The 20,195-nt window shown below is 38.6% G+C and overlaps 1 protein-coding gene across 6 annotated transcripts in view; it reads right to left on the bottom strand.

The window, feature by feature from the left end:
- Window positions 1–1,106: 1,106 nt before the first annotated feature.
- The window catches only part of MTPAP (mitochondrial poly(A) polymerase), a 30,409-nt gene continuing 11,320 nt past the window's right edge, over window positions 1,107–20,195 (bottom strand). For 5 of the 6 annotated variants that reach the window (XM_086333919.1, XM_086333917.1, XM_086333916.1 and 2 more), the window contains 5 exons: window positions 16,103–16,314; window positions 13,475–13,701; window positions 3,679–3,771; window positions 3,525–3,598; window positions 1,107–1,859 (listed from right to left, as the gene is read on the bottom strand). In XM_086333919.1, coding sequence (XP_086190045.1) covers window positions 1,500–1,859; window positions 3,525–3,598; window positions 3,679–3,771; window positions 13,475–13,701; window positions 16,103–16,314 — 966 coding nt within the window. In that variant the 3' untranslated portion in view covers window positions 1,107–1,499. The remainder of the gene's footprint in view (window positions 1,860–3,524; window positions 3,599–3,678; window positions 3,772–13,474; window positions 13,702–16,102; window positions 16,315–20,195) is intronic. The other variant, XR_015139520.1, reaches the window with a different exon arrangement.

Genomic DNA, 20,195 nt, shown 5'->3' with positions numbered 1-20,195 from the left:
TTTAAATGATCATTTTAGACTTAACACCAACCTAAAAAAGAAATATGTCCAGTTAAATATTTATGAATGGAAAAAATCATTTAAAAACGCTTGAATATGCTTTTTAAACCTCTTTCTAGCTCTCAGTACACATATCTAGTCCAACAGAATTAACCTAATTAAAAAAACAAACACGGAATTCCCTGGCAGTCCAGTGGTTAGGACATAGTGCTTGCACTGCTGGGGCCCAAGTTCCATCCCTGGTTAGGGAACTAAGATCCCAGAAGCTGTGCTGCATGCAGCCCCCCTCCCCCGCCCAAAAAAGGAAAGAAAAACAGCTTTTAGTTTAAGGACGCCACTTGAATAGAACACTGATGCCTGCTTGTTGGTTTCAGATGTGAAAGTGAACTGCCTAGCCACATGGGCACAGAACTTACCTGCTTCACAACAGTTCTATTAGTGAGCTTCCCATAAGACCTCAAGCAGGGCTCATACTTTCTGACCTAAAATTTAGATGGGAAACTATTTTGAAAACCAGTACAATCTCTCAATCTGAGTTCTGAGTAGCATGAATAATGACTATCTACCACCAACATTACAAATACGGTACTACATGCCAGGCCTGCCTGTGGCCCTGCACTTTCCTGTGGGCTGATCTAATCTCCACAGCCACCGCAAAGGAGGCGCTGCCATCACCCCCATTTTACAGACGAGACCCAAAGAGACAGTGATTCACCACGAAGGCAGTTTGGCTCAAGTTTGTGTTCTCAGACACTATACTACTTGCTTCATAAACTGACAGTCACTCTACAGGGACTATAAAGGAAATTATACTTCAATACTATCTACTTCCCACAGGGAGAAAGAATTCTGAAACAAGATTGAAGGAATATTGGAATATCACATACTAGTAGAAAAAGGATTTTATTTTTGAAGATAGAAAAGCTGATTAATATTTTTAAATACACAGTACTAATATTTTTATATTTTTAGCTTAGAATATCTAGAATGTACTAACTGAAGTACCTATATTCATCTCTTTTAAAAATATTAACGTTTTTGGAAATCAGTACCAATGTTTGTATTTATATGTGAAAGAACACTTGGAAGAATACAGAACTAAGGAGTTCTATCAAATTTCTCAACTTTATTGTATTCATTGCCTACATATATACATACCTAGAAGTCCCTTTAAATGATTTACACCCAGAGACTGATGCGGTTATCAACAATGGTTTGATTCTAGGACTGATTTTTCCCACCTGCTTTGTATATTTTATCTGAAGTACATTCTAATCGTCTTTCACCTGTTCCTATGGCTAGCATTTTCATATGGTGCCACTGCCTTCAGACTGAACATATCACAGAATCTCAGACCAGTTTAAAGGGCCCGACAGGAAGATCATGAGAAGAGAGACACTGGATGGAAGTATGACCTGCCAGGGCTTCACACAGTTCTTCCAGGCAGTCAGCGACCAGCTTACAGGATAAAACCAGTTCTGAAAGCAAATGAGCAGCCATCATGCCTGAGTGCTAATTGCTCTTCTCCCATTAGTGGCTGTGGAATTTTCTGCACCGCTACTTTTTATGGAATCCAACAAGTTTTTAATTCTTTCACTTGCAGGCTTCTTTTTCTTCTTGGAAAGAGACATATTATTTGCTACAGAAGGTAGCAGCAGGGCTGCCAACCCCCAAGGCTGATTACTTGATGGCGAAGGGCGGTCTTTACCTTCCTGATGTAAAATCCAGGCACTTTCTCTGGCCAGATCCACAAATTTTTGCAGTTGGCTTTGACTTACATTTTTGCTAACGTTGAGAGAAGTTTCAAAAGGATTCTGAATGTGCAGTGGAGAAGATTCTGGTTTGTTCTGTTCCCTTCCCTGTAGATCATTACCAGGAAGAAAAAGATGTATGAATATATTAAGGGCTCAGATACAGAAACTGTTTGGTTTAATAAAATGTCAAAAACACATAAAACACCAGCACTAACTTTACAGAGTAAAGAATCTCTTCCCCAAGGGAGCTCGGTATGTATGCATGTTATGTGTTAGTGTATATATGTGTGTGTACTTCTGACTGGCTTTTTCCACTGGTTTTATGAGTGCTCTTTAGAGAAAAATAAATTAGGTTTATGAGCTATGGATGATGATGTCACTGCTCCAATGAGAGGTATCTGGACTAAGTCAACCAATAAAAGTATTTTTAAAATAACATAACGTTTATCTAACAGAATAGAACTGGGAAGGAAAAAAAAAATATGGAAAAGAAAAATGGCATAAGATAGTTATTTTGGGGACTTCCTAAAAACATATCTATTATACACAAAATAGAAGCACACAAAATTAGAAGCCTTAAATATAATAATTAATGTTTCACAAGTATGAAATGAGAAAGGTAGAGAAGGAACAAAGGATTATCCATTATGTATTTTAAAACATTAAAAGCTTCCTATATACATTCCTAAAGATTCAACTTAAATAAGGCTCTGCCAGGTGAGATATCTCATAGAATTAAAAGGAAAAGCTAGAGGTGACTCATGAACATCAGTGATCCACTAATCTACATAATCTTTTCCTCTTTCAAATGATATCACATACATAAATACTACAAAACCAAGTCAGGAGTCTCCACTGTGGGCAGCCCCTGTTAATTCCCTAATGCCTCTCAAGCCACTGTCCAGCGGCGGTGCTGTCCTACCGTTCTCTCTGAGCCCTGAGTAGTGAGGGCATATAAAGGGGGAAGCATTTCCTGTGTTCTATGACCTTTGTCTTCTAAACTACATTCCAGAGCTCTGTGTCTCTTACCCTCTCTATCCCACAATTTTTCTCTCTTTTTTTCCTTTTTTAAACAAAGTCTCCATGAACAGGATAAGGGTCAGGGAAGGATGAAAAAAGGAGAGTTGAAAAAACAGCAAAAAAGAATATCTGAGTATGTGTTTTATGAAGCCAGTCTTACACGGGCTGTAACCAAATATCCACACACTAAACAGAATAAACCCAGAGGCCATCTCACGTATCCCCCACTTGTAAACAGATTCTGCTTGGAGTTTGCTCTGATGGCTCTTCTTTTACGGAAAATGTCTGTCATTCAGCCTACTCAGATGAACCAAAATAATAAATTCACTTGCCTAGGTAAATTAAACCCTAAGGGCTCAAATTGAGGGAATTACTAAAATCTATCTTTGAGACTAGGTATTCCATTTCTTCCACAGAAACTCAATCTGGTTTATAGAAGTGTATATAAAATTATGCTTTCTAAAAAACTTTTTAGAATATATTCCATATTTTGAAGGATACAGTCTTAGTAGTAGGTGATGACAAAGATATCATGGCAAAGTGACAAAGACAAATGCTGAAAAGAACTGGTCTACTAGATGAATCTTGGCCCAAGTCACGTAGCTCCAATACGTGTCAATTTTTTATCACTCTATCATCAAGAGTTGACATACAATGACATTTGTTAGAATGCTTTGAAAACTACACTCATTAAATATTAGTACAATAGAAGACCATATACCTAATAATCAAATATGAAATAGTACTTACCTGTCGAATATTTATGGAATTTTTATTGAATGCAAAATTTCCAAAATACTCAAAAAATTCTTTCAGTAGTAATTCTGTAAGAAAATAAAATAAGAAAGATAATAAGAAAGTCTATTTCAGTCCAAAAAGGAACAAAGAAAAGGAAAACACCTACCTAGTGTTTCTGTGTTTCGTGAAGGTTTAATTCTATTCAAGTCGCCAACAAATGTACAGTTGTGGCCTTCTATTATACACTTATCTTCTGCATCTTAAATAAACAGAAATGGAAAATATTTCACATTCTATTTCAAAGATATTCCCTACTTCAGAAATTTATAATCACACAAAGCAAAGCTATAGATTAACATGCCCTGTTAATCACACTAGGACCACAGCCTTGTCTAACTCAATGAAACTAAGCCATGCCAGTGGGGCAACCCAAGATGGGCGGGTCATGGTGGAGAGATTTGACAGATGTGGTCCACTGGAGAAGGGAATGGCAAACCACTTCAGTATTCTTGCCTTGAGAACCCCATAAACAGTATGAAAAGGCAAAATGATAGGATACTGAAAGAGAAACTCCCCAGGTCAGTAGGTGCCCAGTATGCTACTGGAGATCAGTGGAGAAGTAACTCCAGAAAGAATGAAGGGATGGAGCCAAAGCAAAAACAATACCCAGCTGTGGATGTGACTGGTGATAGAACCAAGGTCCGATGCTGTAAACAGCAATATTGCATAGGAACCTGGAATGTCAGGTCCATGAATCAAGGCAAATTGCAAGTGGTCAAACAAGAGATGGCAAGAGTGAATGTTGACATTGTAGGAATCAGCGAACTGAAATGGTCTGGAATGGGTGAATTTAAGTCAGACCATTATGCCCATTATATCTACTACTGTGGGCAGGAATCCCTCAGAAGAAATGGAGTGGCCATCATGGTCAACAAAAGAGTTCGAAATGCAGTACTTGGATGAAATCTCAAAAATGACAGAATGATCTCTGTTCGTTTCCAAGGCAAACCATTCAATATCACAGTAATCCAAGTCTATGCCCCAACCAGTAACGCTGAAGAAGCTGAAGTTGAACGGTTCTATGAAGACCTGCAAGACCTTTTAGAACTAACACCCAAAAAAGATGTCCTTGTCATTATAGGGGACTGGAATGCAAAAGTAGGAAGTCAAGAAACACCTGGAGTAATAGGCAAATTTGGCCTTGGAATACGGAATGAAGCAGGGCAAAGACTAATAGAATTTTGCCAAGAAAATGCACTGGTCATAGCAAACACCCTCTTCCAACAACACAAGAGAAGACTCTATACATGGACATCACCAGATGGTCAACACCGAAATCAGACTGATTATATTCTTTGCAGCCAAAGATGGAGAAGCTCTATACAGTCAGCAAAAACAAGACCAGGAGCTGACTGTGGCTCAGATCATGAACTCCTTATTGCCAAATTCAGACTGAAATTGAAGAAAGTAGGGAAAACCACTAGACCACTCAGGCATGACCTAAATCAAATCCCTTATGATTATACAGTGGAAGTGAGAAATAGATTTAAGGGCCTAGATATGATAGATAGAGTGCCTGATGAACTATGGATGGAGGTTCGTGACATTGTACAGGAGACAGGGATCAAGACCATTCTCATAGAAAAGAAGTGCAAAAAAGCAAAATGGCTGTCTGAGTAGGCCTTACAAATAGCTGTGAAAAGAAGAGAAGCGAAAAGCAAAGGAGAAAAGGAAAGATATAAACATCTAAATGCAGAGTTCCAAAGAATAGCAAGAAGAGATAAGAAAGCCTTCTTCAGTGATCAATGTAAAGAAATAGAGGAAAACAACAGAATGGGAAAGACTAGGGATCTCTTCAAGAAAATCAGAGATATCAAAGGAACATTTCATGCAAAGATGAGCTCAATAAAGGACAGAAATGGTATGGACCCAACAGAAGCAGAAGATATTAAGAAGAGGTGGCAAGAATACACAGAAGAACTGTACAAAAAAGATCTTCATGACCCAGATAATCACGATGGTGTGATCACTCACCTAGTGCCAGATATCCTGGAATGTGAAGTCAAGTGGGCCTTAGAAAGCATCACTACGAACAAAGCTAGTGGAGGTGATGGAATTCCAGTTGAGCTATTCCAAATCCTGAAAGATGATGCTGTGAAAGTGCTGCACTCAATATGCCAGCAAATTTGGAAAACTCAGCAGTGGCCACAGGACTGGAAAAGGTCAGTTTTCATTCCAATCCCAAAGAAAGGCAATGCCAAAGAATGCGCAAACTACTGCACAATTGCACTCATCTCACACACTAGTAAAGTAATGCTCAAAATTCTCCAAGCCAGGCTTCAGCAATATGTGAACCGTGAACTTCCAGATGTTCAAGCTGGTTTTAGAAAAGGCAGAGGAACCAGAGATCAAATTGCCAACATCTGCTGGATCATGGAAAAAGCAAGAGAGTTCCAGAAAAACATCTATTTCTGCTTTATTGACTATGCCAAAGCCTTTGACTGTGTGGATCACAATAAACTGTGGAAAATTCTGAAAGAGATGAGAATACCAGAACACCTGACCTGCCTCTTGAGAAACCTATATGCAGGTCAGGAAGCAACAGTTAGAACTGGACATGGAACAACAGACTGGTTCCAAATAGGAAAAGGAGTTCATCAAGGTTGTATATTGTCACCCTGTTTATTTAACTTATATGCAGAGTACATCATGAGAAACGCTGGACTGGAAGAAACACAAGCTGGAATCAAGATTGCTGGGAGAAATATCAATAACCTCAGATATGCAGATGACACCACCCTTATGGCAGAAAGTGAAGAAGAACTGAAGAGCCTCTTGATGAAAGTGAAAGAGGAGAGGGGAAAAGTTGGCTTAAAGCTCAACATTCAGAAAATGGAGATCACGGCATCTGGTCCCACCACTTCATGGGAAATAGATGGGGAAACAGTGGAAACAGTGTCAGACTTTATTTTTCTGGGCTCCAAAATCACTACAGATGGTGACTGCAGCCATAAAATTAAAAGACACTTACTCCTTGGAAGAAAAGTTATGACCAACCTAGATAGTATACTCAAAAGCAGAGACATTACTTTGCCAACAAAGGTCCGTCTAGTCAAGGCTATGGTTTTTCCTGTGGTCATGTGTGGATGTGAGAGTTGGACTGTGAAGAAGGCTGAGCGCCGAAGAATTGATGCTTTTGAACTGTGGTGTTGGAGAAGACTCTTGAGAGTCCCTTGGACTGCAAGGAGATCCAACCAGTCCATTCTGAAGGACATCAGCCCTGGGATTTCTTTGGAAGGAATGATGCTGAAGCTGAAACTCCAGTACTTTGGCCACCTCATGCGAAGAGTTGACTCATTGGCAAAGACTCTGATGCTGGGAGGGATTGGGGGCAGGAGGAGAAGGGGACGACAGAGGATGAGATGGCTGGATGGCATCACTGACTCGATGGACATGAGTCCGAGTGAACTCCGGGAGTTGGTGATGGACGGGGAGGCCTGGCATGCTGCGATTCATGGGGTCGCAAAGAGTCGGACACGACTGAGCGACTAATCTGTTCTGATTATTGGTCAGGGTTTTTTATATATAGTATAAATAGTAGGATTAAAACTCCATTAAAAAGGATTTGAGAGCAATTATACTACAGTAAAATTAACCTTACATGAACTTTGGTGAACAGACTGTCCATCGACGCTCAATGATTCGTAATCTATCCTCTGAGGTCATCAATTTTCTAGTAATAAATGAAAATGTAGACCGTTCCCATCTTTCACTAACTTAAATCCTGGTACTATCTTTGATCAATGATATTTAATTTAGATCTCCATTTTCAGTCTTATTACCCTTTTGTGCATTTACTTTCAACAACTCATCCAAGACACATACAAACTGAATGTTCTAAGAGTTCTGAAAAACTTCTGGTAATTTCTAAGAGGCAGGCCTCTGCAGTGACCAGGATTCAGTAAGACTCATTTAACAGCACAGTGGACTCACACAATTCACCTTTCCTAACAGTATTTACATCTTTAGAGGTAATCGCTTCCCTAGTTATGGATAAATATACAGCCACCATGAAATCCTTCATCCATTCTAATCCACCTCCCACTGTACAAATGCAGGCAAACAAACTCCCACTCTTAAAAGACTAATCAACCCCCACTAAAAGGGCTTTCTCTTTTCCTAGCTGTAAGGGGGCGCCCAGCCTTTTGTCCTGTGCTCCATCAGCAAGCACCTGACCACACTATGGCTGCATTCATGCTATCTACTCCCTGACCCCAGTCTGGGACTAGAGAGACCACTGTCCAGTCCAAGGCAGTGATGACCTTCCCTCTTCCCACTGGCCAGTCCACAGCAACAGTGTCCAGCATACAGCAGGCACATAACCAAGAATCTGAATGTTAGCTGATATTTGACTTTGAACGATTATCTGTAACAGCCAGAGAGAAATTCATAAAACAAGGTTTCTTCAAACTACCACCTCCTGTTTTTTGGTGTGGTTTTGGTTATTTTTTGGTTAAAACCCTGGTTACTGACTTAAGTACTCAAAAATCATTCCAGATTCTAACACTGATACTAAATTCTAAAATGTTACTCATTTTTTAACAGCACATTTTATGTGCACTGTTATACAACTGAAGAATTTATATACAGGTCCACTTAGATTTATTTTTCCTGGGACCTGGGCACATGCCTTATTATTTCAAATTATCAGCAGGCCAGTCATATATACTGATGCTCTTCTAGCTGCTGTGTCTTATTTTTCTTTTTTCCAGGAATATATTTACAATAGAAAAGTAAATCCACTTTAAAGTATATCTACATTAAAGTACTGAATATTTCTAGGAATGTACAGTGATGAAAAACAGACTGTGTCTATAACTGTTGGTCTTCACCAGAAAAAGTTTTTAACAGAAAGCAGTAAAACTTGAAGGAAAAAAACGACCCCCTGATTTAAGACAGGGCCAGTTTTGTTTTCTCAAAACCCCTAAAGCATTCAAACCCAGGAAACAACTCAGCTGTTAAGTCTTCTCCCTTTTTACTCTCGCTCCTGTTTTTCTGCTATTAAACTAATATACAAATGATAGCCATTAAAATTAAAAATTCAGTTCCTTAGTCACACTAACCGTATTTCAAGTGCCTGAGAGCCACAGGTAACAAGTGGCTGCCCAATGGACAATGTGATGACAGGAAGCTCTACTGAACCATGTTGCCGTAGAGAAATCATTCTCAGCCTATTCAAACATGACAGCCTGTTGTATGTGTGCATGCCCAGTCGCTCAGTCATGTCCAACCCTTTGCGATCCCATGGACTGTAGCCCACCACGCTCCTCTGTCCATGGGATTTCTCAGGCAAGAATACTGGAGAGGGTTGCCCTTTCCTACTCTAGGGGATCTCCCCAAATCAGGGATGTCTCCTGCACTGGCAGGTGGATTCCTTATTGCTGAGCCACCTGGGAAGCTCCTATGCCACCCTATTTCTCTCTGTTCATTTCTATGGAAATTACTTACTTCTTAGAAGTATTGTATGAAACACTGGCAATCTACAGACAAGGTCAAGTCCTATTACCCCTCCTACCAGGCCACGCATGCCAGTGACACTCAGCCCCTCTGGGTGGCACCTACATGCTGTTTCAGAGCACATGCTCTGGGGTAAAGATGGTGATATAAACTCAGCATCTACCTTTACCCCAAAGCACTACTGAAATGAGAGTAAAATGACATAAAATCTTAAAGATGGAGAATAGGAAAGACAAGAGCAACCAAAAATTTTATGTTGAAGAACTGATGAACAAGCAGCAATGACTGAAAGAGATCTGAGAACACTGGGTCCTAAACCAGCAGTAAAGAAAGCCAAGAAGAAACCAGACATTCAGGCAGAGCCTCCAAAAGCTTAGCAGCTGAAGTGCCAGGTCTGACCAGAAGGGCCCAGCCTGGATGCCTGATGCTTAGAGCAGTGAGACCCCCAGGTCTCTTCCTGACAGAAAATGTCAGGTTTACCCTGGAGACAGTACAAGAAAGAATCTCTATACTAGGAGATGCAAGACACGTTTGAGAGTGGGAAAACTGTTCTAAACACAACAAATGGTGTAATAAACGCCAAAGTTTCAGCATGTCAGAAGCCAGGCCTTCTCTTCCAGAAAAAAAGACTGAAAGAGCATGTTCTAACATAGGAAACTTAGATGATGCAAAAAAAATTTCACCCAAGTGCCTGGAACTCAAAGAATTGTCACTGGGTCACGGAGAATGAGCAACTAAAGCTCTCTTCTATGTTGGGGTCTCTGCATCAAACTTGCTGAAAGTGCTACCCAGTCATTTCTTCTTGAAACCTTTAATTCATCATAGGAAAGAAAAACAGGCAACCTAAACAAAAGAACTCTAATCAAATGACTGATTATAAGAGGAAGATGCTGGATTAAAAGCATTAAGTACAGAAGTAAATATTACAAAGGGACCAAAGCCAAAATAAGACAGAAAACCAAGAAAATAAAAGAGACACACGGGGAAAGCAGTAGAGACTGTAAGAGAACATGAAGAGACAAACTTCAAGAATAACCAAAATATGAAAGCTGCCATTGTGCTCAGTACAAACAGCCTTCAACTTTAAAATGTTCATCCAATCATCTGAATCTATTTACTGAACTCCTCTAAGCCAGGAGTGGAAAATGCAGAGACAGCCTGACCTAGAAACGCTTGGTCAAAGCAGCCAGGTCAAAGAAAACAATCTAATAGTTGTCACAATACAGGTGTGTTCCAGGTGCTTGGAAGGCACCAGGGCACCACCTCCGAGAAGGAAGGGAGGAGAGAGGAAGCCAGGAAAGACCTAAGAAGTCACATTCTGGACTGGGTTTGTCTCTTCTCTTCCCTGGCTTGATCGGGATGAGCTTCTCCAGGTAAAAAGAGAAGGCAGGAGAAGAAGCCACTGCAGGCGAAGGCACAAGATGCAGAAGTGCAGAGGCTCTAGGATCAGTGAGGAGTGTGGAGAACTGCAGCTCCTGAGCTGCACAGAGGAGAGAAGGTACAAGAAGCGGAGGAAGACAAAGATCATGAGGGACCCTAAACGCAAAGCTAGAAGCTCTGGACTTCAACTTCCAGATTTCAAACAGTGGTTGACAGAGTCCTAGAAGAGCTGACAGGTGTTCCACAAACTGACACTGCCTTCTACTAATAAACTACCAGGCAATCAAGCAAGCTTACTCTCTTACTTTCTTCTTTTTGAAACAATACAAATTGATAGGCTCTATCTGAATATCAAACGAAAGGCACAGTTCAGAAGAAAATGACTGTAACAGGACTCAAGCCCCTCAGCTGATGAACCACGGGGTTCCCATGATGGCAATGATTTCACAGTTTAACATTGTTTTTATTCTTAGCCATATACTGTAGAAGATACATTGGTCTGGGACCCCTGGTTAAAATCAGAAAGTATAAAAAGCATGGATTCTAAAGAATATGTAAATGAATAGGAAAAAAAATTTAGATACATTCTTCTCAAAATTATCTTTACCACATCCTTCATACACACATTTACCTATGAAAAAGTATTTCATAGAAAGTTCAAGATTTCACTAGAAGTTTAAAAATCAATGATCAAAAAGTAGCAACAATTATATCAAGTTCACTTTTACATTTATTAGCAATTCACACCTATAATTTGCTATGTGGAAAAAAGCAACTGAAATGGCCTGATTTCTCTGACCATGTTTAAGAATGAGCATGAAAAATGTTAAACAACCAACTTGGTATTTTTAAGTAGAAAATAAAAGAATTCCCATCAAAGGAATGTTTTGATGCTGTAGAATGTGATTAAATTTGTATTTGGCTTAAAATAGATTTGGAATAAAAACTCAACATGTCATTTTAAATTTGTTCACAAATTATATTCTTTTTCTAAAACAATTAGTGGAAATTTAAAAAGATAATAGGAAAATTACTGAAAGGATTTCAAGAGAGTGAATACTACAATTAGATGTGAATTTCTGAAAATCACTGTTAGTTAAGACCAGAGCAGTGGGAAGGGAGAAGCGGTGCAAATGTCCCCAGGCAGGGATGCGGAGGGCCGGACAGCAGCAGGGGTGGGAGAACCATCAAGGTGTGATGGTGTGCCGCTAACACAAATCTGCTTCAAAGCAGCCTCCTTTTTTCAGTTTCTATTCTTTCTTCGCTTCTGAACTCCAAAATCCATGATACCTCCCCAAACAGTTTCTAGGAAAGTAGTCTTAAGCATCAGTGCACACAGCAGGACTGAACAGGAAGTGCTCTTTCCAGGCGGCTAATAGGTGAGACCTACCCAGGTTTTCTGTTTGTGTGCATCTTATCTCTTTACTAGATTTAAGCGTTGCCTGAGAACATCGTCTAGCGTCTATATGTAGACCACTGCACCAAAACCCACACCTGACACATAGTTTGTAGCCAACAGATCCGGAGTGAATGAATGACACCGAATGAGGAGATGAACACAGGCATGGACCTCAAAGGTGAGATACAGGCCCACCACTCTACCTCCCTCTAAACTTCCTACTTTCCATAACCTACCACACAGAGATTTTTAAAGCTTATTTTCAAGTGGGACCAACACTTACAGTGTTTGAGGGAAAGAAGAGATTACTTCTAATTTGAATAATAAGAAAAGTAGCATGGAAGTGAACTTAAAAGAATTTATAGAGAAGAAAAGGCATGTTCCAGGATGAAAAACAAATATCATATAAAAAGGAGCTAAGAGGAAATGTTATGAACATGTTATTGGCTGAAATGTGGGAACACATGAAGAGAAAGAGTGGGAGAAGAGGCTGGAAAAATGGCTAGAGGTGAAGATCCTATATAACACAAAGCTAAGCCAACTGCCTGAGGTTTATTTTCTAGGGAATAAAATCCTTTTACAATCCCTTTAAAGAGGGCCACTTTAGGAATGTACTTTAAAAGAATTATCTGGCAGCAATATATAGGAGGGGCAGACGATGGACTGCATATACATTTTCTGAGTAAATCCCTGAATTATTTTCCTTTCATAATTTAAGACTGTAATACTTTAGTATCTCCCCCAGCAGACTATCAAAATTTCAATTTATTTAAAACACAAATTAAATAGTATACTAATTCTAAAACCATTTACCTAAGATTGCCTATAAACTTTCAACCAAAAAAAAAAAAAATCTAGGACCTTGAAACACCATGAAATGGTTTTTGGCATTTCTAAGAGAAATCTGGAAATAGATTCAAACTTGGAAAGTCATTTGTAAGCTGGGCTCCAATCAGAAGCTGCATCTGGGATATATTTTTCTCCAAGGTCATTCCAAACTTGGTCAAGGCAGGAGAGGCTCCAATTGGCTCAGGAGATGGTAAACAATGTTGCCAACTGACACAGAAAGACAGAGCTCTTGAAAAATTTTAAAGGCCTCTGCTTCACAAATCATCAGCTCTCATGACCCCTGGTGGACATTAAGTAAATTAACAGTTTTTAGATTTTATTAATAAGAGTCACAACGCTTTGAAAATACATGACCCTTAAACAAACTGAGTGCCCAAGAACTGATGCTTTCAAACCGTGGTGCTAGAGAAGACTCTTGAGAGTCCCTTGGACAGCAAGGAGATTAATCCTAATGGAAGTCAACCCTGAATATTCATTGGAAGGACCGATGCTGAAGCTCCAATACTTTGGCCACCTGATGCAAAGAGCCGACCCATTGGAAAAGACCCTGATGATGGGAAAGACTGAAGGCAGGAGGAGAAGGGGGAGACGGGATGAGATGGTTGGATGGCATCATCAACGCAATGGACATGAGTCTGAGCAAACTCCAGTACATAGTGAAGGACGGGGAGGCCTGGCATGCTGCAGTCCATGGGGTTGCAAAGTTACCTGACTGAGCAACTGAACAATAAACAAACACACACACATGGCTTTGATAACACATGGTACTGCTATCCATTCAAACAGTTAGAGAGAAAACAGATGTTTTGAGTCTCACCTGCAAGGGTTTTTAGGTAGTCTAGTGTTGGAAGAATAGGAGGTGACCTCCTCTGGAGAAAAAAGATGACCATCATGGTGAGGGAGAAATTTGTAATCCAAGCACCAGGAATACTACTCGTTAACGAATGTGCTCGAGCCCAGCATCGGACACTGAACACCAAGGCTCTAACCCGCGAGTCCAGGGCACCATACATGTAAAGCAGTTCAGAACTTTTCAAGGCAATCCTTCGAAAGAGAAAAATAACAGAAATTTTCAACCCCCCCAAAATATGATCCCAGAGTAGAACAAAACACAAGCCTGGACACATATCTAACTATCTTACTCTATCTAAACATATTCAGAACAACAAGAGCAGATCATCAAATGCATTATGTATCTGCAATATAACATTTAATATGAATGGTAACCTTTCATTATCATTAAAACATTATTCTAAATGCTGACAACCACAATGCAGTTATCATACTTGAAAATTTTAAATCAAAGTCCCTAAACATGATGTAATAAGTGAAATAATACCTAAGTGCTCTTTATTAATTATCAATAGAGACACAGGCAGGTCTGTAAGTAGGAGCTTCATATTTTAGTTGCAATGTAGATTAACTAGTCCTTTTCTGTTTTAAGTCATCATTAATTCCTGTGTTTATTTGTTGCACCCACAGCTTTTCTAGTGTTTTAAGGGGCACTGAAGATACATGCAGAGAAGATAAAGACAGAATGAACAAAGTCAGAATCAGAATCTATTTGGGCTACAGGCATTCCAATCCAATGGTTCTGCAGATTAATTAAAACTGTGCTGCATGATTATTTCTGATCTTCCTATCAGAAGAAGCTATAAGGGAAATGAAGTCATATGTAGGATTTGCACTCGCCACAGGAAGAAAAATATGACAAAGATTTCCTGATAACTGAATTTCAAAAACAATTTGATTTTGTTATGGATTGATTATAGGTGACCTAACCTTATACTTTATCATCCAAATCAGGACACTTCAGAATGGGAAAGGGAGATTATCTAGTCCTTCAACAGACAAGGGAAATATTATTTTATCAAGAAAGTATAAGTCTTTTAAAATTTAGCCAAAATTAGTTAAGTGTACTATTTATAAAAACCACAACTCAGGAAGATTAAATATGTATTGAGAAATCAGTCTTCAGAGCCTATTTTCTAAGTCTTCTAGTCATATGTTATAATGCAAAGAATTATAAGAAATATTTTAAAATTAAGTTCCTAATGATCAAGACATGTCTTGTAATTTCTCAAAGACCCAAGAGAGGGCACATGTTATTTCACAGTATCAACTCCAAACTGTCTACTAAGTACCATCATGGGTGGCACATCATGGGTGGAAATTCATGGTGATTAAATGCGTTAGCTATGTAAATGAAGCTAAATTAAGCTGAAAAAGAAGTAGCACACAGTGAGTGAGTGAGTGAAGTCGCTCAGTCATGTCCGACTCTCAGCAACCCCACGGACTGCAGCCCACCAGGCTCCTCCGTCCATGGGATTCTCCAGGCAAGAGAACTGGAGTGGGGTGCCATTGCCTTCTCCAATGCATGAAAGTGAAAAGTCAAAGTGAAGTCGCTCAGTCGTGTCCGACTCTTAGCGACCCCATGGACTGCAGCCCACCAGGCCCCTCCGTCCATGGGATTTTCCAGGCAAGAGTACTGGAGTGGGGTGCCATTGCCTTCTCCGAGCACACAGTACAAGGTATCTGATATAAAGAAACATGCAAATATAAAGTCTGATGCATATTAAAGTTGTAAAAACTATAGCAACAAGACAATGAAAAGAACATTATTACAAAGATAAAAGTCATTTTATTCGACTTACATACTATAAAGAAAATATAGTAATGAGAGAAAGTATAGTATGCATTTTTATTTATTTTTAGTCCATGAGCCACTTGAGAGAAATTCAGAAGTATTTAGCACTGACTCGTTAGCGAACACTTGAGTTTATTCAAAACTGCTTTAGATTGGATTTTCTGAATCTATTTTTAGTTATGATTATTTAACTAACAGATAGTACAGGGAAATGCACGCAATGAGTACACTAGAGTGTAAAGAAACAAACGCCTCAACTGAAGTTTTCCCTACTGAGAACCAAAGAAAAGTTATCAGGGCATAAAAGAACTTGTCATTCTCATTACCCCCCTTTTTTAAGCAAACAGATTGATAATAAAATGAAAACATGCTGAAGAAAACTATGCAGTCTTCTTAGGCTGCTCAGTTCACCATTTGTTTGACACAAAGTTGACTATATCTGGAGGCAATTCCCAGGGCAAACTCAAGATGCCACTTTACTTTCTAAGTAAACTAGAAGGCTAGATACTCAGAACTTTTGAGTTGTTATCAGGCTACATAAGTAGGAACAATGAAACACAGTTCTCAGAAGATGTTTGTTAGGTATGTTAACATTTTAACACAGTATCTTAACATTTTATTAAGAACACCAAAAAAAAAAAAAAAAAAACCCAAGTACTTCCTACTTTTCAAGTTTTCACGTTTTAAAAAAATTACTAGTAAAGCATATCCAAGAGTCAAAAATCACTGTTTCTGCACAAGAAAAACTATGCTAATCCTTTGTAACGTTCATTTAAGATGGTAAGTAAGAGACCGTACCTATTGTTAGTAGTCAGATCACACTGAAACCCGGAGGCCTGGTGTGAAAACCTGACAAGCGGGCAGCGGGCATTCAGGATCCTCTGGACTCCCACGCAGCCTGGGCCAAACTGGTCTAGGCACTCTCCTATCACAGACAGGATCTTCTGAGTTGCAACTCTTTCCGAAGGAACGTTTTTCACTTGAAATTCCATCAGAAAATTTCCTGAGGTCTGAATAATAAAAACATTAGCAAATAGGAGCTTTTTATAAAAAGGAACTTCTGAAACTTTTCTAAAAAGATGCTCTAAGTCATTTCTGGTCAAAACACACACACACAAAACAAAAAATTAATAACCATACAGACACAAAAAATTCTCCATGCAATCACAGCCAAAAGCAGACCAAAAACCCTCAATTGTCAAAATGAAAAGACAATTGATAGACTAGGAGAAAATATCTGCAAACAGTTCAACTGGACAAGGGCCAATATGTACAAATGGCTCATACAACTCAATGACAAAAACAAAAACCAAAGGAAAAAAAAAAGACCCAATCAAAAAATGTGTGCAAGACCTAAACAGACATTTCTCCAAAGAAGACACACAGATGGCCAATAGTCACATGAAAAGATGCTCAACATCGCTAATTACTAGAGAAACATAAATCAAAGGAGGTTCAAGAGGGAGGGGACATATGTATATCTATGGCTGATTCATGCTGCTGTATGGCAGAAACCAACACAATACTGTAATGCAATTATCCTTCAATTAAAAATAAATTTAAAAACAATTAAATATCACCTCACACCAGTCAGAACAGCCATCATTAAAAAGTCTACAAATAATAAATGCTGGAGAGGGTGAAGAGAAAAGGGACCCCTTCTACATTCCGTGGAAATGCATATTGTGAAGCCACTATGGAAAACAGTAAAGAGGTTCCTTTAAAAAACAAAAATAGAGCTACCATATGATCCAAAACTCCATCTCTTGAGCATTTATCTGGAGAAAAATCTGAAAAGATACACGCACCCCAATGCTCACGGCAGCACTATTTACAACAGACAAGACATAGCAGCAGCCTAAATGTTCACTGACAGATGAACAGATAAAGATGATGTGATATACACTCACTCACTCACACACACACACACACACACACACACACACTGGAATACTACTCAGCCAAAAAAAAAAGAACGAAATAATGCTATTTACACAACATAAATGGACCAAGGATTACCATGAAGTCAGAAGGAGAAAGATAAATATATGATACCACTTATATGTGGAATTTAAAATATGATACAAATAAACTTATTTATAAAACAGAAACAGACTCATAGACATAGAAAACAAACTTATGGTTACCAAAGGGTATGGGGATAGTGAAGGAGTAAATTAGGAGTTTAGAATTAGCAGATACAAACTGCTATATATAAAATGAACAAGGTCCTACTGTATAGCACAGATAACTATATTAAATATCCTGTGATAAACCATAATGGAAAAGAATATGCAGAAGAATAGACACAATATATGTATAATGGAATCACTTTGCTGTACACCAGAAATGAACATGACACTGTAGATCAACTTATACTTCAATAAAAACACTAAAAAAATCTTCAGTTGTCTTTTGATTCTCTAAAGTATAAAATACTAACTTGAAAGATCATTGGTTTTTTATAATTGACTTATGTAATACTACACACAGAACCACAGACTCTGAGAACATATATATATACATGCCCTTTCCAAGTCAGCCTTTCCATTTTCATAAGATCTGCAAACCCACAGTAGTTATAACAGGAAATACATGCATGAGAAGAGCAGATCAACAGAAGGAAACAGACAATATAACTAGATGTAACTATAGGCATTTAATAGTTAATAAAATGAACTCTGCAAATTACTGTAGAAATGCTACTGAAAGAATGAGTCAAGTGGCCATCAAAAAAAGAAACTAGACTAGTCCAAAACCAAAATAAATTCAACACAGAGCAAAGACTTCAATAAAAAAGGTTTTGAACAATAAAATACCAGAATACAATGGGAGAATGTTTATACAATCATAAAGGATTCTCTAAGCATGACACAAAATTCCAGAACACACAAAAGAATATGAATGAATAAAAGTGAAAATCATCTTAAGGCCAAGCATATTTATTACTCGACAGAAGACAAATGAAGATAATAATACATGTCATATAAAGGGATAATGTCCCTAATTTATGAAGGGTTTACACAGAGCCGAATTCTACAAATGGCCAAAAACATTTGAATAAGAAATTAACAGAAGAAATAAAACTGAGCAAGAAACATAGTAAAAGATGTTCTTGTTTTCCAGAAACTAAGAAGAAATTAAAACAGCAATGAGGTTTTTTTTGATTATCAGTCTGGCAAAAACAAAAAGGCTGACAGGACCAGCTTTGGTGGGTGAGGAGAAACACATCCATCCTGACAAGAGGAGTGTAAACTGAGACATACTTTTGGGACAACTTCAATATTGAAATAGCAAAACTCTGAATATGTAAGATTTTGATTAGTTACTAAAATCCTAGGAAATCACCCCAAAGGAATGCTAATACAAATGAGCAGATTTACAAAGCTGTTCACTCACTGCAGCACTATTTGTGTGGTAGAATACCTTCTAAAACCTCTATCTAGCTTAAAGCCCTCTACCCTCAACCCACCCCTCTTCAAGAACTCATTCCTCCTGAAAGGATGAAGGCCCTGACAATGCATGTGGACCAGACAGGGTTGCTGATGTGAGCAGCATGGAGGCTCCCCTCACCACCCAGTGTTTCCACCAGGAACTGCAACTGAGGGGCAGAGGCTACCAGGTGGCTGAAATGGAACTCAGAAACTTTGGGGCAGGCACATGCTACACCACCAGGATGAAAAAGTAAAGAAAATCAAAGTGGGGTGGGGAAAGGACAGTGAAGGTGAGGAAGATATTAAACAAAGCAAAACATGGAGAGAAACAGACCCTTTGTGGATTGTTGATAGTTTATACTTTAGTTCTAGTCTTTTCCCAGGACTCACCCACACTCCTGACTCCTGACTCCTGAGTTCTAGGATGCTTCCTCTACTTCTGTTTGTTTAAGCTGCTCTGGGTTGGTTTCTGTTACGCACAACCTAAGAATATCACCTACTATAGTTGGCAATAAAGCAGGAAAAAAGATACTGCTCCCTAACTAACGAAAAAGGACTGGTTATGAAATAAATTATGGTGCATTCATTCAATAGAATATTCTGCAGCCATTTTTTAAAAGGATACAGTAGATTGAAGCTAAGACATATTTATAGATTTAGTTACAATCTCTTCCTAACTGTCCTCAACTCTGGCTGAAGAATAAAACAAGTCCCGAGAATTACAAACCAAGGTGGGGTACCGAGACACACAGAGCACCAAGAGGAAGGAGAGGTTCATGACGGCATACAGCAATCAAAGAAGCTGCTTTATGGAGGACGAATTTAAAAGTAGTCCTGCTTTTTGTTGCTGTTAATTTATTTTTATTTATTTAAAAATTAAAATTAAAAAATGCTCCTGTTTTTCATTATATTTCTAAAAAGTTTCTATTAGCAAAGCTATTATAATCTTAAATAAGCACGTATTTCAGAATATAAGTATATAACAACACTGCTTAAGTTAAACCTACATACAAAATTATGTCAAACTGTTTAGTGAGACTGAAGCACTGTCTTTTAAGATACTTTTTTAAAACACTGTCTTTTAAATAGCTCTTTAGTTCAGAAATCTAACATCCAACTAAGTTTCCAACTCCTTCCTCTACTTCCAACAGAAAAAAAACTGTTTCTTACTGTCTACCAATCCTCTCATTCTATGAGTTGGTTCTACAGCACCAATCCAGTTTTACAGCTAGGAAAATCAAGGCACAGAGAAGGTAAATAACTTACCCATTGTCACACAGCTGTAAGTAGAAGAATGATTAATCTGCAGTGTGGCTCCTGAGCCCAAGCTTTCACCATCACAACATATTGTTAGCCATGTTAATTATTTAATATAAAAATAACCTAATACAACTTAAGTGTCCCCGCCAGGAATTTAATACAACTTCAAGCATTAAAAGCATGTTCATCTTAGTAAG

Source organism: Bos grunniens, chromosome 13 (assembly GCF_055505025.1).
Source record: "Bos grunniens cultivar Pamir isolate PY7600 chromosome 13, Bosgru_T2T1.0, whole genome shotgun sequence".
Classification (NCBI taxonomy): Eukaryota; Metazoa; Chordata; class Mammalia; order Artiodactyla; family Bovidae; genus Bos; species Bos grunniens.
Note: the sequence above shows the minus strand (reverse complement) of the source record. Positions and strands in the feature narration are given on the sequence as shown.